This window comes from Aspergillus sydowii (genome assembly GCF_001890705.1).
Source record: "Aspergillus sydowii CBS 593.65 unplaced genomic scaffold ASPSYscaffold_2, whole genome shotgun sequence".
In the NCBI taxonomy this organism is placed as follows: domain Eukaryota; kingdom Fungi; phylum Ascomycota; class Eurotiomycetes; order Eurotiales; family Aspergillaceae; genus Aspergillus; species Aspergillus sydowii.
This window is the reverse complement of record NW_024467860.1, coordinates 814,766-834,839: the sequence shown is the minus strand read 5'-3', so window position 1 is coordinate 834,839 and position 20,074 is coordinate 814,766. Positions and strand designations below refer to the sequence as shown.

The 20,074-nt window shown below is 49.2% G+C and overlaps 2 protein-coding genes across 2 annotated transcripts; both read left to right on the top strand.

The window, feature by feature from the left end:
- The first annotated feature begins 177 nt into the window (after nt 1–177).
- Nucleotides 178–6,071, top strand: ASPSYDRAFT_195183 (putative RNA helicase/RNAse III). Its single transcript, XM_040843710.1, has 17 exons — nt 178–628; nt 723–841; nt 892–1,073; nt 1,121–1,224; nt 1,278–1,543; nt 1,595–1,702; nt 1,757–2,390; nt 2,443–2,501; nt 2,548–2,617; nt 2,670–2,738; nt 2,790–2,969; nt 3,031–4,104; nt 4,156–4,556; nt 4,610–5,123; nt 5,183–5,368; nt 5,424–5,576; nt 5,631–6,071. Exons 1-17 carry the CDS (start codon nt 593–595, stop codon nt 5,925–5,927), a joined length of 4,452 nt encoding a protein of 1,483 aa, XP_040705801.1. The 5' UTR covers nt 178–592; the 3' UTR covers nt 5,928–6,071.
- A 165-nt stretch (nt 6,072–6,236) lies between these two features.
- Nucleotides 6,237–19,297, top strand: ASPSYDRAFT_40568 (dynein heavy chain). Its single transcript, XM_040846107.1, has 2 exons — nt 6,237–6,854; nt 6,920–19,297. The coding sequence occupies exons 1-2, from the start codon at nt 6,569–6,571 to the stop codon at nt 19,258–19,260; spliced, it is 12,627 nt and encodes a 4,208-aa protein (XP_040705800.1). The 5' UTR covers nt 6,237–6,568; the 3' UTR covers nt 19,261–19,297.
- The last annotated feature ends 777 nt before the right edge of the window (nt 19,298–20,074 follow it).

Genomic DNA, 20,074 nt, shown 5'->3' with positions numbered 1-20,074 from the left:
CTCTGAATCTGCGGAAAATTGAATGATGTTTGAAGAGACAAGCTCCGGTTCCCTCAGATGTCGATCCATCCCGGCGGACAGCAAGAGTTTAATTTCCAGGGCTGCCCCGCAGACACAAATCTCCCCACCAGTCTCTCATCCCTGCCAATCGGCTTTTACCTATATTGTCCTCCGTACGCTGTACTACCCTTGAATGTTATGTCGAGCTAGGTGACCTCGCTACATTCACTTGGCTAAAATAATACAATTCTTTATCATTACAACGATGTGCGTATTGGTGTGCTATCCTTCAATGTCTCGTGCCAAGTTATATATTTATTAGAGTGGACCTGTGAACAAGGTGTTTGTTATGAAGAAAATGTGAATGCGCGTTTGTTCAGTGTTTGCGGCTGCCTTCAGGCTCGAGTTATTAAAAACAATTGTCACTGCTCGTCTTCTAGTCACTCCTTCTATTTTCCCTATTGACCGCCCTTTATTATCTCCCTAGGTGCCTTTTCGAATCAACAAAACTCCCACCAGGACTTCAACCTGTTCGATCGTTTCTTTTGTTAGCATCTCAAAACTGACTAGACTTTTCTCTGGCGACTGCATCATGAGGGACGCAAGGTCAGCTGCGTCAGTGTCAATGGTGAGTCCGTCCGTCTTTCTATGAAATCCATGTATTCCTATGGAGCCCAAATGGGAGTGTAAGGGCCGAGAGGTTACTGACAGTATATTTCAAGGTGAGTTCGATTGAAGAGCAAGACAGACTGTCATCCGACGAGTCCGATATCGAAATAATATCTCCCATCGAGGACGTCTCGCAGCGTCGAAAGACCCAGAAAGCGAACTTCGAAGCATTGTCAGTAACCGAGACTCATCGCTGCCTCTTAAAGGTTAACGTTCTCCTAGACTCGCTAAGCGTGTCGATACTTGCGATGAAAGAATCGAGCCCTTTCAGAGTACCCAGGCGTCTACAGCTCGACTGTTTGCATCCAAAGATAACCAGCAGGGCACGCTCGACCCTCGAGAATACCAGATAGAGTTATTTGAGAGGGCCAAGGCGGAGAATACAATCGCGGTCCTGGCTACAGGTATGTCAATCACCAAAGCAATGTTTGTTATTCTAATTTTACTGTAGGAGCTGGAAAGACATTGATAGCTGTATTGTTGCTCAAACATATCATAGAGAGAGAACTTAACAACCGCGCAGATGGAGGGGCGCGCCGGATTTCCTTTTTTCTGGTATGTGGAAAACGAAGTATATAGAGAGAAAACAAGGTTGATAACTTTTTCAGGTTGATAGTGTGACGCTTTCCTACCAACAAGCAGGATTTTTGCGAAACAACCTCGACACAAGCGTCGGCCACTTATTCGGAGCTTTGGGCACTGACCTCTGGAGCCGAGAGGCCTGGGATGAGTTTCTCAAAAAGTACATGGTGATTGTTTGCACTGCAGAAATCCTGCACCAATGCTTGCTTAATGCCCACATCAAGATGGAACAGATCAACCTCCTCATCTTTGATGAAGCCCACCATACGAAGAAGGACCATGTTTATGCACGGTTTGTGACGAGTGCCGCGTGTTAATAGTGCTTATTTTGATTATATTATAGGATAATAAGGGACTCGTACCTTTTTACGGAATTGTCGAAAAGGCCGCGGATTTTTGGAATGACGGCTTCTCCAATTGATACGAAAGGCGACGTTGCAGAGGGCGCCATGTATGTCGTTGAAAAAGTCTACTCTTATGGTTGCACTGACTGGCGCCTATACAGGAATCTGGAATTGTATCTGGACAGCAAAATTGCTACAACGTCCCAACTATCCCAAATACACAAATTCATCAAGCGTCCCACTGAGGAGGTATGGTTTTATGATAGACTTGAATCACCTTTTGGAACCAATCTATACAAAATGATGGAGAGTCGCTTTGGCGATATTGAGGATTTGAAGTCCGTTTTTCGATTTTCCTGGCAAGCGAGTTCTGAGCTCGGTAGATGGTGCTCAGATGGGGTCTGGAGGCACGTCTTCTCTGCCAGCGTGCTACCGAAACTCGAAGGGAAATCAAGGGAGGAGATGTCCCGATTGCAAGAAGCGAGCGACATTGCAAAGGATCATACGCTCAATAGCCCAGATGAGCGAGGCCAGCTAAGCCAAAAGGTCCGCATTCTCCAGAAAAAGCTCGCCGAACACTACCAGGACAAACCAGAAACAAAATGTATAGTTTTTACGACAATGCGTTATACTGCCCTTATGTTGCTGGAACTCTTTACAGCTTTGGAGATACCGCATATAAGGCCAGGGTTATTGATTGGTGCGCGGTCTGACGACCTGACATCGGCAAACATATCATTCCGTCAGCAGTTTCTTGCCCTTGTTAAGTTCAGGAGTGGAGAAATTAACTGTTTGGTAAGCAATGTGTTGAAACCTTATATGGATATGTTACTCTGATCACTGGTAGTTTGCTACTTCCGTGGCCGAGGAAGGCCTCGATATCGCTGATTGTAATTTGGTTGTGCGGTAGGCTACACGTCGTCAACTCTAGCCGATGATGCTAACTGTCTAGCTTTGATCTGTTCAATACCATGATCCAATATGTCCAGAGTCGTGGCCGCGCTAGACAAGCCAACTCTACAGTACGTTATGATTCATGCTATGCTGATATAATCTAACAAAAGGTAATATTAGTATGCGAGTATTGTGGAGAGCGACAACGAGGGGCAGCAACAACGCCTTCTTGAGGTTCGTGATGCGGAAGTAAGTAAGCTTGACCAGGCCCCAGGAAACATGCTATGACTGACCCTATAGCAAATTATGCAAGTTTTCTGCGAATCACTTCCGGAGGATCGGATCTTGAAGGGGAATGACGGACCTCTGGGACTCTCAGGCTCGGAAGAAGTCGAAAGAGTGTACACCATCAAGAGTTCGGGTGCGAAGTTGACTTACCACTCTGCTTTGGCTGTTTTATCGCGGTATGCGAGTTCCATGGTGAGTACTGACTCCGTGGAACACACTGTACTTATTAATTAACAACCGGAATGTCATACAGCAATACGAAGGTGATGTCTCAGGTCAAGTTACCTATGTAGTTCTTCCATCGAAAGATGCGTTTGTCTGTGAAGTAATACTGCCAGAGAGATCTCCGATAAGAGGCCTAAATGGTAGTCCGGCGATGAACAAATCGACCGCAAAACGGTCAGCAGCGTTTGATACTTGTGTCTTGCTGAGGAAGCACAAGTTGCTTGATGATCACTTCAATTCCGTTTATCATAGGCGCCTACCAGCCATGAGGAACGCGAAACTTGCTATAACCTGCAAGAAAACCAATCAGTATGACATGCTACATAAGCCATCCCTTTGGGCTAGGGGTCGTGGTATACAGCCGAAAACATTATACGCCACCTTCCTCAAGTTTGAGCCTACCAGACAACTTTCACGTAGGCTAGCGAGCATGGTTCTCTTGACCAGAGAGAGATTACCACAACTCCCAAGCTTCCCTATATGGCTCGAGGAAGACGACGTGGAGACAGAGGTTCAGTTTGTTTCTGTGGAAGCAGCTTGCGTATTGTCAACAGAGATGGTCAGTGCTATCACTGAATTTACACTCCGGGTCTTTCTTGATGTTTTCCAAAAGATGTACAACTGCGAGCCTGAGAACATGCCATACTGGCTTGTTCCTGCAAGCACACAAAACGCTCCAGAATCCGGTGTTGATCCGTCAACTTGCATCAACTGGGATACTGTTGCTTTGAAAGACGACCTTGACGGGCTGGACTTTTCGCAGATAACGGATCCGGAGACCTTATGTGGCCGGTTTGTGTTTGATCCCTGGGATGGCCGCTGTCGGTACTTCACCCTATCTGTGGATGAAAGCTTGAAACCTTCAGATCCTCCGCCTTCATATGCCCCGCATCGGCGACACATGAACGACATAATGAACTATTGTATAAGCCTGTCTAAAAATTCAAGGGCCAATTTCCTGTCCAAGTGTAGCTGGAACCAACCAGTCTACAGAGCGGAGTTGGTCCGACTTCGAAGGAACATGCTCGACAAAATGTCGGATCAAGAGAGAAAAGCAGAAACGAAGTGCTTTGTTTGCTTGGAGCCCTTAAAGATATCGGCGGTTAGTTGACCCTGGGATTTAAATCACGCTTAACCACTGACGCCGCGAAAGCTTCCCGCTTCTGTTGCAGCATCTTGCCTTGCTTTCCCCGCTATAGTCACCAGGCTTGATGGTTACCTAATAACCCTAGAAGCTTGCTCAGAGCTGGATCTCATTGTGAAACCAAACTTTGCCTTGGAGGCATTCACTAAGGACTCTGATAATACCGAGGAGCATCGTGCCCAACAAATCCAGTTCCAGAGGGGGATGGGGAAGAACTATGAGCGTCTGGAGTTCTTGGGAGATTGCTTTCTCAAAATGGCAACATCAATCTCACTCTTTGCACAGAACCCCGACAACGACGAATTTGACTTTCACGTCAAGCGAATGTGTCTAATCTGCAACAAGAACCTGTTCAATACCGCCGTCAAGAAAGAGATCTATCGATACATCCGTAGCCAAGGATTTTCCAGGTATGAGCTTTCCCAAGATTTTTCTCTAGAATAGCATTTGACCATAAATGTAGACATACTTGGTACCCAGAGGGGCTTTCCTTATTGAAAGGCAAGGATCATAGTAAGAAGCTTCTGTCCTCGGCGAAGCATTACCTCGCAGAAAAGACAATAGCAGATGTGTGTGAAGCCTTGATAGGAGCTGCTCTGCTCTCCGGTAGCCCTGATAATCGGTTCGACATGGCAGTTAAGGCTGTGACTACTCTCGTTGATAATGAGGACCATGAGGCATCTTGCTGGAAGGACTACATTTCCGTCTATACATTCCCTCAATACCAGACTGAGAATGCAACAGGGTTTGAGAAGAAACTGGCGCAAATTATCGAAGAGAAACTTGGATACCGATTCAATTATCCAAGACTACTTCATTCAGCATGCACTCATCCTTCCTTCCCTTCGGCGTGGGCCACTGTGCCCTGTTATCAAAGGTTGGAATTCCTTGGTGATTCGTTGCTTGACATGGCCTGTGTAGAGGACCTGTTCTCACGGTATCCGCATCGAGACCCGCAGTGGCTCACAGAACACAAGGTAATGTCGTTAGCTAAGCTCAACGATGGCAAACGCGCTTCACTAATTTCTATCTCTAGATGGCTATGGTTTCCAACAAGTTCTTGGGAGCCCTGGCAGTCCAACTCGGCCTCCATAAGCACCTCAGGCTGTTCAGCACCCCACTATTTTCTCGCATCAATCGATATGCAGAGGAAATAGAGGCCGCGGAATTGGAAAATGAGGTCGCTGTCGACTATTGGACCGGAACTACTGATCCGCCCAAGGTAGGTCTACTGATTATGCAACAATACGATTTCGCGTAGCTGACCTCACCAAAAGTGTTTACCAGACATGGTGGAAGCTTACCTAGGAGCTATATTTGTGGACTCGAACTTCGATTTCGGTGTTGTTGAGGCATTTTACCAACGACACATAAAACCGTTCTTCCAAGATATGGCGATTTACGATACTTTTGCCAACAAACATCCGACAGTAAGTCCACCTCCACGTTTAATGGTGAAATAGACCGAGATTAAGCCCCACTAGACCTTCCTCCATAATCGACTGACAAATGAATATGGATGCACGGACTACTGCTTGAAAGCAGGCGAGATCCCTGCCGTTGACGGAGAACCACCACGGGTGCTGGCTGCTGTGATGATCCACGACACGATTATTGCTGAGGGGATAGCCTCATCGAGTCGTTATGCAAAGGTAAAAGCAAGCGAAAAAGCCCTGGATATGCTGGAGAGTATTGGCCAAGCTGAGTTCCGCGAGGAGTTCAAATGCAATTGCCGAGAGGCGGAAAGCCCACCAAAGACGGACCTTGGAACGGCCGTTTGAGATAAACAGAGAGCCCTTAGGCTTTAGGGGGGTTAATCGGACAAACACCTCTGTACCCTGGGTTGTAGAAAGATACTAGAGAAGCTTCTTTGATAGACTTTCTGCAGGCGCGCAAGTTATGGAATATCAAACAGCAAACCAAGGAAACCCAGCGCCGCAATAACGGCGGATCACGTGTAAAAATAGGAACCAGCGAAACGTGGCAGGCCACTAATCCAGGACAGGACTAGCGTAATTTACCCCCTGAAAGTAACCAAAAACACGCCTGTGAAGCCCGCCGCGTCTCTGGTCCATATTGCTGATTTGTACCTGCTAGCGACCAACTCAACCTCTGGACAGGTTGGAGCTAAATCGACAGCCGGACGTGTTCTTGAACGCTCCATAATCATTTAATCTACACTTTCTCTACTCTGATTCTTTTGCTTTCAGCGTATTCCCCATTTGCGTTGCCTCTCCGGTATCCCGCGTCACCGCCGCCGCCTTTCTTATCGGACTGTTGTTTGTTGCGAGCATTCAGCCTTGAGCTGCGAAACGCCGCCTGCCTGCGATTTACTTTCCGTTTCTACCACGTCGTGATCTCCACCTTCTAGTCCATTGTCGATGACACCGTCGGGCTACTTTTCATAGATAAATCGATCGTGATGGAGGTCGCCTCTTCCGAGGTTCCTGACGGTGTTTCCACCGCTATCTCTGAGGGCCCCTTGGTTGATGCAGACGCTGTTGTGCAATATTTGGTGGATGTACTGCGGGTTACTCTAGGAGCGCTGAGAAGCGAGCTTGAAAACACCGGCAGCCTTCTATCAAAGCCCAAATACGGTGAAACTGCGCAAAGATGCGTACGGTTTGCGTCGGAGTCGCAAGTTGCGCTCTACGTGCAGAAGGATATTGTGGCATCTGAGAACACGAACGGAACTGCGGATGGTGAGGGTAAGTAGGCCCAGCTCCTAATGGTCAGTAGGATGGCACTGAACTGACTTTGTGATTCGCCGCAGAACCTCCGACGCAATATGTGTATAACCTCTCCACCGAACTGTCCTCTTCGTCCACAACTGTCGCATCAGTGGCCTTCGTAAAGCGGCCGACTGCCATCGATCCCTCGCTCCCTATATCGTCACAAATCCAGGTTATGAACTTGCCTGGTCCGGTAATCCTCAACAACGCACAAGCGCAACAAGGAACGTCGCAGTCGCCCTACGAGTTTTTACATCTGATGGTGCATCATGCCCTTAGCCCATACTTTGAAGCCAACACACGCGAACAGGAGGGTGCTACGAAATCAAAAACTGATGCCGAGGGCAAAACTGGAGTTCCAGGTACCAAGAAGAAATTCGCGGAACTGGAACTAGGACTTTTGCATCTGCAGCAGAACATTGAGATCCCCGCCCTGAATTTGCCTCTGCACGAAGTTGTTCAGGCCGCCCTGGTTGATGCGGAAGCGCGAGGTGTCAAGCCTTCTGTGGAGCTTATTGACGCTACGCTACTTGAGAGCAGCGCATTCATCAACAGCATCCAGAATAATGTTAACGCTTGGATCAAATCCATTCAGACCATTACCAAGATGTCTCGCGATGCGGATAGTGGGTCAGCTGCGCAGGAAATCAACTTCTGGCTATCCATGGAATCAGCTCTTGAGGGTATCGAGAAGCAGCTGCAAGGTGAGGGAGTTGTGCTGACTCTGGATATCCTGCGCCAGGCGAAGCGGTACCAGGCAACTCTCAGTTTCAATGCCGATACTGGGCTGCGTGAGGCGACGGACCTGGTTCAGAAATATAATCAACTGATGCGCGACTTCCCTCTCGATGAACTCCTCTCTGCGACCTCGTTGCAGAAGGTCCGCGAATCTATTACACTCATTTTCAACCATCTCAATAAGAAGATGAAGATCTGCCCGTACCCAATCAAGCGTGCCCTTGCGCTCGTGGAGGCCATCTCGGGGGACCTTGATTCCCAGATACATTCCTTACTTAACGGCAGGACCATTCTGCACCTCGACTACCGGGAATTCCGCACCCTTATGAAGACTGCTAGTGCTATCTGGAGGACCTGGGATGACAACCTCAAGGAATTCACAAACGTTGCTCGCGAATCCACCAGGCGTCGAAACGAGAAGTTTATCCCGATTAAAATCAACTCGCGCCATGAGAAGACGCAAGAACGACTGAAATACATGAACACGTTCCGTGTTAACCACGAGCAACTTCAGCGAACCATCGCAAACGTGCTTGGTCCCAAGAGCTCTTCTGCTGGAGACTCTGCAGCTGGCGCGGGGTCCGATGGAGCAGTAATTGTTGAAGAGATTGGCGACGTTGACGCCGTCGAGGAAGTTGCACAGGCCTACGCTGCTCTTAAGAGTGTGGACGTGCTAGATGTCTCGCCACAAGGAACGCAAAACTGGATTACGGAGGAGATCGCATATAACGAACGAACGTCTCGGGTCGAAAATTCAATTATTGCTCGCCTGCGTGATCGTCTTGCCACTGCAAAGAACGCTAACGAGATGTTCCGGGTATTTTCCAAGTTCAATGCGCTCCTTGTGCGCCCTAAGATCAGAGGTGCTATTGGCGAATACCAGACCCAACTCATCGAGAACGTGAAACAGGATATATCTGCGCTGCATGAGCGATTCAAGCAGCAATACGGCCACTCGGAAGCCCACGCAATGGCTCAGCTTCGCGATCTCCCCCCTGTATCTGGTGCGATTGTTTGGGCACGCCAGATCGAGCGTCAGCTGGACGGGTATATGCGTAAGGTCGAAGATGTTCTAGGAGAAGACTGGCACTTGCATTCCGAGGGCCAGAAGCTCCAGGCCGAGGGTAATTTGTTCAGGAAGAAGTTAGATACTCGCCCCGTGTTTGAGACCTGGTTGCATGATGTACAGCGGCGACGAATCACTATTTCTGGACGGCTGTTCAATATTATCCGCAACCGAGCTGCAGGAAACACCTTGGATCTCGCGGTGAACTTTGATGCTCAAATTATTGCTCTTTTCAAGGAAGTGCGGAACCTCCTCTGGCTCAATTTCCAGGTTCCCCATGCCGTTAGCAACATTTCCAAGGAAGCCAAACGTGTGTACCCATATGCCATTAGTTTGATGGAGAGTGTTCGCACCTTGCTCCAGACAAACCGCTCCATCTTGTCGATGACTGACGTCGCGATGTTGCTTAATGGATATGTGAACGAGGCTCAGAGCATGATCGTAAGGGGCATTCCGCTCCGATGGGAGTCCTTCGTGCACTCATACGAACTGCATGTGAAACACGCTGCTCTAGCAAACGGTGCTCTTGATTCAGTTATGCCCAGCAGGGGTGAAAGCAAGCATGTTCAGTTCGTGCGAGAGTTCGCCGCCTCAGCTTCCGTCCTCCAACATAAGACCACAGTCTTGGCTTCTATTAATGATACTATCCAGAAGGCGACTCACGAGCTCAAAACGTGTCCCTATGAGTTCTCTGCATTTAAGCAGCGATTGAATGTCATCCAAAGCGCGGTGGACAAGCTGAACCTCGAAAATTACGTCAATCTCGGGTATTGGGTGCACAACCTGAACCAGAAGATTGAGGCGATTCTCCAAGAACGCCTACACAAAGCAATTCGCGAGTGGATAAACTCATTCCAAGAATCACAGAACGGCCAGCAAGCTTCTCAAGTAATCAACGCCGCAGGCGAATCAGAAGTCCCGGCGTACAGCATTGAGTTCCCTGCCCTTACTCATGAGATATCCATGCGCAACCAGGTGCTCCATCTTGACCCACCTCTCCAATATGCTCGGGCAACGTGGTTCTCGCATTTTGATAACTGGCTCGGTGTCGTCTGCAACCTTGAGAAGATCAAGTCATCCCGGTACCAGATTTCCGTCGAGGTGCAAAAGGTTCAGCTCTCGGAGGCCTGCTTTGCCGATCTCCCACAGTATTGTTCCGAGGAATTGAACCTCGTTTACAGCACTGTCGAAGTCAGACTCAAGGAAGTGTCTCAGTATGTCGACAAGTGGCTGCAATTCCAATCGCTTTGGGATTTGCAGTCTGAGCAAGTTTATGACATTCTGGGTGACGACTTGTCCCAATGGCTTCAGCTTCTTCAGGAAATCCGCAAAAGTCGGGCCACTTTCGATACATCAGAAGTTAGTCGGTCATTTGGTAACATTAAGATTGATTACGAGCAAGTCCAAACCAGGGTCAATGCGAAGTACGACCAGTGGCAGCACGAAATTTTGCTGAAGTTTGGCTCGAAACTCGGAAACCGCATGCGAGAAGTACACTCAGAGATTGCCACCGCTCGACACAACTTGGAAGGGCAGACCCTAGAGGCTGCTTCTACCGCCCATGCAGTATCCTTCATCACTATTGTGCAGCAGTGCAAGCGTAAGGCTAAGGTGTGGGAGCCCGAGGTCGATATTTTCCGACAAGGTCAGGCTACTCTTGTCCGTCAACGCTACCAGTTCCCTAGTGATTGGCTTCATGTGGAGAATGTTGATGGTGAATGGGCGGCTCTCAACGAATTGCTTAGCCGGAAAGGCCAAATTGTTGCGGACCAGACCGAAGGTCTGCGAGCAAAGATTTCGGCTGAGGATAAGGTCATTAACGACAAGATTGCGGAGGCCATCGCACAGTGGAATGAAGAAAAGCCTGTATCTGGAACAATTCCGCCAGAGGAGGCCTCCCGCTCTCTTAGCTCGTTCCAGTCCCGCCTCGAATCTCTCCAGTCTGAATTTGAGATGGTATCCAAGGCTAAGGAAGCTCTTGATCTCCCAACGAGTGCGGAATCTTCATTACCCGCAATTTTGGAAGAGGTCCAAGATTTCATGTCCGTTTGGGCGGCTTTGTCCACTATTTGGAAGAGCCTTAACGACCTCCGAGACGCACTTTGGACAAGTATTCAACCGAGAAAGCTCCGCCAGTCTATTGACGGCCTTATCAAGATGACCAAGGAGATGCCAAGTCGGATGCGGCAGTATGCTGCCTTCGAGCACATTCAGAATGTTTTACGGCAACTCTTGAAAGTTAACCCTCTGCTGTCGGACATGAAATCGGAAGCTGTGCGTGAGCGACACTGGTTAAAGATTTACAAGGCTCTTAAACCGGGAAAGAGATTCTCTCTCGTGTCTCTGACACTGGGCGATGTATGGGATCTTCAACTTGCGACTAGCGAGACAGTGATACGAAACATCATTGCTCAAGCCCAAGGAGAAATGGCTCTTGAGGAGTTCTTGAAGTCTGTTCGTGAGACCTGGCAAAATTATTCACTTGACCTGGTTAACTACCAGAATAAGTGCCGACTTATTCGCGGCTTCGATGACCTCTTCGCTAAGTGCAGTGAGAACCTGAACTCCCTGCAAGCCATGAGGCATTCTCCTTATTACAAAGAATTTGAAGAAGAGGCTTCCTCATGGGAGGACAAACTGAACCGAGTTCATGTTCTTTTCGACGTGTGGATTGACGTCCAGCGCCAATGGGTCTATCTCGAGGGTGTCTTTACCGGTAATGTCGACATTAAACACCTTTTGCCGCTAGAGTCGAGCCGATTCCAGAATATCAATTCGGAGTTTTTCGCCGTGATGAAGAAGGTGTACAAGTCGCCATTTGTTCTCGATGTCCTTGCCATCAATGGAGTTCAGAAATCCCTTGAAAGACTGGCTGAGTTGCTGAACAAGATCCAGAAAGCTCTGGGTGAATACCTGGAACGAGAGAGAGTTTCCTTCCCTCGTTTCTACTTCGTCGGTGACGAGGATCTCCTTGAAATCATTGGAAACAGTAACGACATTTTCAGAGTTGCAAAACATTTTAAGAAGATGTTCGCCGGTCTGTCCGGTGTTCTGATGGATGACGACAGCAACGTCGTCGGGTTCACGTCAAAGGAGGGAGAAGAGGTTAGGCTGAAGAAAGAAGTCAATCTCGTCAAGACGCCTAGGATCAATGACTGGTTGACTGCCCTTGAGAGCAACATGAAAACAACCCTTGCCGAGCTTCTGGCGGAAGCGGTTGAACAATTTGAGCCTCTGTACAACTCGTCCGAGGTTGACCGCACTGCCTTTGACAACTTCATTGCCAATTATCCTGCCCAGATCGTCGTCCTTGCCAGTCAAGTTGTATGGACAAACGAGGTTCAGAAGTCGCTGGAAAGCGGTGGCACAAACCTTCCCACGCTCTTTGACGCCCAGGTCAGATTACTCGAACTCCTTGCAGTGACTGTGCTTGGAGACCTGGACCCCATCAGCAGAAAGAAATGCGAGCATCTCATTACAGAGTTTGTCCATCAGCGCGATACCATTTCCAAGCTCATTGCCTCAAATGCCACGAGCCCAACACACTACCTCTGGCTGCTTCAAATGCGCTATGTTTACCAGAGCGAAGGCGACTTCCTGCAAAGGTTGCACGTCCATATGGCGAACTCTAAATTGAACTACGGGTTTGAGTACCTTGGTGTTCCCGAACGCCTTGTGCGCACTCCTCTTACGGATCGCTGTTTCCTCACCCTTACTCAGGCACTATGCCAAAGACTCGGTGGATCTCCATATGGACCTGCAGGTACAGGAAAAACCGAGTCCGTCAAGGCCCTGGGTCTCCAACTTGGTCGTTTCACTCTCGTTTTCTGCTGTGACGACACTTTCGATTTCCAAGCAATGGGCCGTATTTTCCTCGGTATCTGTCAAGTCGGCGCTTGGGGATGTTTCGATGAGTTCAACCGTCTTGAGGAACGTATCTTGTCGGCTGTCTCACAACAAATCCAGAACATCCAAATTGGTCTCAGAAATGGCGAGAGCGATGACAAGTCTCAGATCGATCTGGTTGGCAGGCGTCTGAGTGTTAACCTTAATACTGGTATTTTCATTACCATGAACCCTGGCTATGCTGGACGATCCAACCTTCCGGACAACTTGAAGAAGCTCTTCAGGAGTGTCGCGATGTCAAAACCCGACAAAGAGCTCATTGCCGAAGTCATGTTATTCTCCCAAGGTTTCAAGCAAGCAAAGCGCCTTTCGCAGCAGACTGTGCCGTTCTTCGACCATTGTTCCACTCAATTGTCTAAACAGGCTCATTACGATTTCGGTCTTCGTGCCTTGAAGAGTGTTCTGGTCAGCTCAGGAGGACTTAAGCGTGCACGTATCGCAAATACCGATGGGGAACTTGGCCCTGACGAGGTTGTCGAACCACAGATCATTGTTCAGAGTCTTCGTGAAACCATTGCTCCCAAATTGGTTCGAGAAGATGTCGCAACAATGCTGCAGATTCAGGAACAGGACTTCGCGGGCGTCGAATATGTCCCAGCTAACTACGAGAAGCTTACTGCTGCCATTCGAGAAATTGCCCAAGAACAGCACTTCGTCGACAGCGAGATGTGGATCACAAAGGCTCTTCAACTCTACCAGATCCAGAGCATCCATCATGGTGTTATGATGGTCGGCAAATCAGGAGCCGGTAAATCATCAGCGTGGAAAATTCTGCTCCAAGCCCTTCAACGCATTGAAGGAGTTGACGGGGTTTCTCATATCATCGATTCAAAGGTCATGTCGAAAGAAGCGCTCTACGGTAACCTCGATAGCACTACTAGGGAATGGACAGATGGTCTCTTCACTGGTATCCTACGAAAGATTGTGGACAACCTCCGTGGTGAAGACACTAAGCGACACTGGATTGTGTTCGATGGAGATGTCGACCCAGAATGGGTTGAGAACCTGAACAGTGTGCTTGACGACAACAAACTGCTTACCCTACCCAACGGAGAACGATTAAACTTGCCTCCAAATGTTCGCATCATGTTTGAAGTTGAGAGCCTCAAATATGCCACCCTGGCCACTGTCAGTCGTTGTGGTATGGTTTGGCTCAATGAGGACACCGTGACGCCCGCAATGATCATCACGAACTATGTTGAATCGCTTAAGACGAAGACTTTCGAGGACCTAGACGATGACAGCGCTCCTGCCGGCCAAAGTGCTGTTAAGACACAGGATTGCCAAGATATGCTGTCAACTATCCTCTCCCAGCTCCTGCAGACCGACGACCTCGTCCTTAAGACTCTTGCGGAAGCTAAGAAGTACAATCATATCATGGAGTTCACCGATATCCGCGCTCTTAACACGCTGTTCAGTCTCGTGAATAAGGCTTGCCGGAATGTTCTTGAGTACAATATCCAGCATGTTGACTTCCCTCTGGAGTATGAGCAAATTGAGTCTTACATCTCCAAGAAGCTCCTTCTTTCCCTTGTTTGGTCTTTCACTGGAGATTGTCCCCTAGGAGACCGCAAGTCTTTCGGGGAGTTCGTGTCTGGCCTCACTACAATTGATCTACCCATCGAAACTGATTCGTCGATAATCGATTTCGACGTAGCCCTTCCTAAGGGAACTTGGTCAAGCTGGCAATCCCAGGTGCCAACTATTGATGTCAACACCCATTCCATCACCCAAACCGATGTGGTGATTCCCACGGTGGATACTGTTCGTCATGAAGATGTTCTCTATTCATGGCTTGCAGAGCACAAGCCACTGCTCCTCTGTGGTCCTCCAGGTTCTGGTAAAACCATGACATTGTTCGCCGCGCTTCGCAAACTGCCGAACATGGAGGTTGTTGGCCTCAACTTCTCCAGTGCAACGACTCCAGACCTTCTAATCAAGACCTTCGAGCAATACTGTGAATACAAAAAGACGCTGAACGGTGTTATCATGTCTCCCAGTCAGATCGGTCGCTGGTTGGTTATTTTCTGCGATGAAATCAACTTGCCAGCACCTGACCGATATGGAACACAACGCGCAATCTCCTTCCTGCGCCAGCTTGTAGAGCAAAATGGCTTCTGGAGGACATCCGACAAGACATGGGTTACTCTTGACCGCATTCAATTTGTCGGTGCCTGTAATCCCCCTACCGATGCCGGTCGTACGGCTCTGGCCGAGCGATTCCTCCGCCACTCTCCTTTGGTCATGGTGGATTATCCTGGAGAAATCTCGCTCAATCAAATCTATGGGACGTTCAACTCGGCCATCCTCAAAATTCTTCCGTTGTTACGTGGTTATTCCGAGTCACTTACCAAGGCTATGGTGCAGTTTTATCTGGAGTCTCAGGCACGATTTACTCCAAAGATACAGCCCCACTACGTATACTCTCCTCGTGAACTGACCCGATGGGTTCGCGGTGTATACGAGGCCATTAAGCCACTTGAAAGCCTCTCCGTCGAAGGCTTGGTTCGCATATGGGCACACGAAGCTTTACGGCTGTTCCAAGACCGTCTTGTTACCGAAGACGAGAGAGCTTGGACTGCGGATGCTGTTCGACGAATCGCGCTCGAAAATTTCCCTACTATTGACCAGGAGCAGGCACTGAGGGGCCCAATTCTGTTCTCTAATTGGTTGTCTAGGAACTACGTTCCTGTTGAGCAAGAGCAACTACGTGACTTTGTCAAGGCGCGTCTCAAGACATTCTGCGAGGAAGAAGTTGATGTTCCCCTCGTCCTATTCAACGACGTCTTAGAACACGCCCTACGCATTGATCGTGTCTTCCGTCAACCCCAGGGTCACCTTATTCTCATCGGTGTCAGCGGAAGTGGTAAAACAACACTGTCTCGTTTCGTTGCCTGGATGAATGGCTTGAAGGTCTTCCAGATCAAGGTACACGGCAAGTACTCTTCGGAAGATTTCGATGACGACCTACGAAGCGTTCTTCGCCGTGCCGGTTGCAAGGGAGAGAAGATCTGCTTCATTATGGACGAATCAAATGTTCTGGATTCCGGATTCTTGGAACGTATGAACACTCTTCTGGCCAATGCCGAGGTTCCTGGTCTTTTCGAAGGGGATGAGTTCTCTTCCCTTATGACAGCATGTAAAGAGGGTGCCCAGCGACAAGGTCTTATCCTTGACAGCCAGGAGGAACTCTATAAGTGGTTCACCCAACAGATTGTCAAGAACCTGCATGTTGTTTTCACCATGAACCCTCCCGAAGAAGGCCTTTCCAAGAAGGCCGCAACTAGTCCGGCGTTGTTTAACCGTTGCGTTCTTAACTGGATGGGAGACTGGTCTGACCAGGCCCTTTTCCAGGTTGGCTCTGAACTCACTCAGTCGGTTGACCTTGATAAAGCCAACTTTGTTGCGCCAGACAGCATACCAGTCGCATACCGCGAGCTCAGCCTGCCAGCATCACACCGCGACGCGGTTGTCAATGCCATGGTCTATATCCACTATTCGCTCCAGCGATTCAACCAGCGCCTACAGAAACAACAAGGAAAGACAACATACCTGACTCCCCGCCATTACCTTGACTTCGTCGCCCAGTATGTGAAACTGTTCAATGAAAAACGCGAAGACCTAGAGGAGCAACAGAGGCACTTGAATGTTGGTCTCGAGAAATTGAGAGACACCGTCGAGAAAGTTAGCGATTTACGTGGCAGTCTAGCTCAGAAGAAGACGCAACTGGAGAAGAAAGACACAGAGGCCAATGAAAAGTTGCAACGTATGGTCGCAGATCAACGTGAGGCAGAGCAACGGAAAGCAGTGTCTCTCGAGGTGCAAGCCGCCTTGGAGAAACAGGAACAAGAAGTCGCTACTCGAAGAGAAGTCGTCTTGAACGACCTTGCGAGGGCTGAGCCCGCCGTCGAGGAAGCACAAAGAAGTGTCAGTAACATTAAACGCCAGCACCTGACCGAAGTTCGTTCCATGGGCAATCCTCCATCTGGTGTTAGACTTGCTTTAGAAGCTGTTTGCACTCTGCTTGGGCATAAGGTTGATAGCTGGAAGACGATACAAGGAATTGTTCGAAGGGACGATTTCATTGCCAGCATTGTCAACTACGACAACGAAAAGCAGATGACGAAAAACCACAGGGTTAAGATGCAGAACGAGTTCTTCTCCAAGGAGGATTTCACCTACGAAAGAGTCAACAGAGCCAGTAAGGCCTGCGGTCCGTTGGTCCAGTGGGTCTCAGCACAGGTCAACTACTCTGAGATTTTGGATCGAGTTGGACCCCTGCGTGACGAGGTTGGTCAACTAGAGCAACAGGCGCTTCAAACCAAGGAAGAAGCCCAAACCATTGAAACAACGATTAAGGATCTTGAGAACAGTATCGCCACCTACAAGGATGAGTATGCTGCTCTTATTAGTGAAACACAGGCAATCAAGACCGAGATGGAGAGAGTGCAGTTTAAGGTCGACCGAAGTGTGCGCCTACTTGACAGCCTGGCTTCTGAGCGTACCCGATGGGAGGAAGGAAGCAGGTCGTTCGAAACCCAAATCAGCACACTTGTTGGCGACGTCCTCGTTGCGGCGGCCTTCCTTGCCTATGCTGGTTTCTATGACCAACAATTCCGTAAGGCGATGACAGATGATTGGGTCCAGCACTTGGTCCAATCCGGCATCGCCTTGAAGCCACACAACCCTATCACAGAATACCTGTCAAACGCGGATGAACGTCTTGCCTGGCAAGCGCACTCCTTGCCGGTCGACGATCTCAGCACTGAGAACGCCATCTTCCTGAAGCGCTACAACAGATACCCGCTTATCATCGATCCTTCGGGCCGTGTTACTGAATTCTTGCAGAAGGAGAGCTCAGAGAGGAAACTTACGGTGACCAGCTTCCTGGATGATTCGTTTGTCAAGCAGCTTGAAAGTGCACTTCGATTCGGTAACCCGATCCTTATTCAAGATGCCGAGCACTTGGATCCCATCCTCAACCACGTCCTCAACAAAGAGTACCAGAAAACGGGAGGACGTGTTCTCATTCAGCTGGGCAAACAGGAGATAGATTTCTCGCCTTCCTTCAAGCTTTTCCTCTCGACAAGAGACCCATCCGCATCTTTCGCCCCGGACATCTGCAGCAGGACCACGTTTGTCAATTTCACTATCACGCAGAGCAGCTTGCAGATCCAGTCGCTCAATGAAGTCCTCAAATCTGAACGAGACGACGTGGACAGCCGGCGCTCCGATCTTGTCAAGGCCCAAGGAGAATTCAAGGTTCATCTTCGCCAGCTTGAGAAGCGTCTATTGCAAGCCCTCAACGAGTCCCAAGGCAACATTCTTGATGACGACAACGTTATCGAGACACTCGAGACTCTCAAGAAGGAGGCTGCAGAGATTTCCAAGAAGATGGCTGAGACCGAAGGTGTCATGACTGAAGTGGAGGAAATCACACAACGTTACAGTATCGTTGCACGCTCGTGCAGCGCAGTGTTCGCGGTGTTGGAACAGCTCCACCATATCAACCATTTCTACCAATTCTCCCTCAAATACTTCACCGACATCTTTGACTCGGTTCTGCACGCCAACAAACATCTCGAAAATTCAGGTCTTGATAAAAAGCGAGATTATCTTCGGCGCATTGACATCATCCTCCGAGATCTCTTTGTCACTACTTATCAACGGACCTCGTTGGGTGTCATCCAAAAGGATCGTATCACCTTGGCCATGCTCTTGGCGCAGGCGGCTCCTTATCCCATGGACAAGGGCATTATTGACACCATTCTGGATGAATCCACGGAAGATAACGACTTGTCAGCCAATCCCGAGGCCAAGGTCCAGGTGATGAGCGGGTTTGCGAACATGTCACTATTCAAATCCCATCTCCCTGCAGTGACTGCAGAACAGTGGGATCAGTTCTTGAGCGAAGAACTCGCGGAGAACTATGTCCCAGCTGTTTGGGACGAGAACACGTCGGAGCTCGACAAGCAACTCCGGTCCCTACTGCTCGTCAAACTGTGCAGGATGGACCGTTTTGTGCCGGCTGCTGAACGTTTTATTGTTGCTGTCTTTGGCCGCGAGTTGTATGAGGGAAGCACCGACCTGCAACACATCGTGGGGCAGGTAACTGCCACATCACCAATTTCCCTCAGCTCAAGCCCTGGATTCGATGCTAGTTACAAGGTCGACGCCCTTGTTGAGCGCACGCACGCAACTTGCGCGAACATTGCTATGGGTTCCAACGAAGGCCTCGAGAGTGCCGACAAAGCGATCAGCAACGCGGCTTCCGCTGGAACTTGGGTTCTGGTCAAGAACGTACATCTTGCGCCTTCGTGGCTGCAGAGTTTGGAGAAGCGCCTCGCCTCGCTCAAGCCTCATAAGGACTTCAGGCTTTTCCTCTCCATGGAATCGAGCCCCAAGATCCCAGTCAATCTCATCCGCGCTTCTCGTGTGTTGATGTACGAGCAGCCCGCCGGTGTGCGCGCGAACATGAAGGACTCCCTGTCTTCGTTGTCTACTCGCGCTAGCAAGGCTCCTGTTGAGAAGGCACGAGTGTATCTTCTGCTCTGCTTCTTGCATGCTGTTGTTCAAGAGAGACTGCGTTACGCGCCAAGTCTTGGTTGGAAGGGCTTCTGGGAGTTCAATGATAGCGACGTGAGTATCCCGATTCCCGGCTTGATTGCTTGAAAACCAGCTAACTCGTGTAATAGTACGAATGCTCAGCATACATTATCGACTACTGGGTTGATACCAATGCCCAAGGCCGATCCAACGTGGCACCTCAGAAGCTCCCATGGGACATGATCCGCACATTGATCACCGAAATGTACGGTGGCAAGGTCGACGACGGTGAAGACTTCCAACAGCTGGAGCGCCTGGTGAATAGTTTCCTTACACCAGCCGCTTTCGAGGACGAATACAAGCTCGTTTCCGGCGTCGAGAATGATGAGTGCTTGACGCTACCTGGAGGAACTGGGCTCCAGAACTTCGTGCAATGGGTCAACGACCTTCCAGAGAGAGAGCCACCGACTTACCTTGGTCTGCCGGCAAATGCCGAGAAGCTTCTGCTTGTTGGGCATGGCAAGAAGATGATCTCGGACCTGTCCAAGGTGACCTCGTTGTTGGATGAGGGGGAGCAACTTATGATTGAAGCTTAGTATTATGTTACCTTTTCTTTTGTTATTGTAAGAATTCATGGTGTTATGTCGAAGGCGCAGGCGGATATGAAATGTTTTGTACTGGCCTTTGGCCATATCCTGATATGTTTTAATGTTTCTTCCTATATTTCATGTTCCTGTGTTATTTTAAACTCTTCCAGTCTTCTTTAGACCACACATTTCAGCAATAGACTTGTATGCATATATCCCACATGAAGGTCCAAGCTGCAGAAGGGTAAACTTATCAGGGTGGACCGACTATTAAGTGAACTAGATCCCTACATCCCCCACAACCTGCTCGGGTGGGAAATGACGGATGGGTTGGTCTGCGGAGTGCTGCCGGG

Excerpts from the sequence above, each read along its gene's own strand:
- ASPSYDRAFT_195183 (XM_040843710.1), top strand. The coding sequence starts at position 593 with ATGAGGGACGCAAGGTCAGCTGCGTCAGTGTCAATG. Across the intron at positions 1,544-1,594 it reads AAGGACCATGTTTATGCACG|GATAATAAGGGACTCGTACC; the intron begins GTTTGTGACGAG and ends ATTATATTATAG. Across the intron at positions 4,557-4,609 it reads CGTAGCCAAGGATTTTCCAG|ACATACTTGGTACCCAGAGG; the intron begins GTATGAGCTTTC and ends CCATAAATGTAG.
- ASPSYDRAFT_40568 (XM_040846107.1), top strand. The coding sequence starts at position 6,569 with ATGGAGGTCGCCTCTTCCGAGGTTCCTGACGGTGTTTCCACCGCTATC. Across the intron at positions 6,855-6,919 it reads CGGAACTGCGGATGGTGAGG|AACCTCCGACGCAATATGTG; the intron begins GTAAGTAGGCCC and ends GATTCGCCGCAG.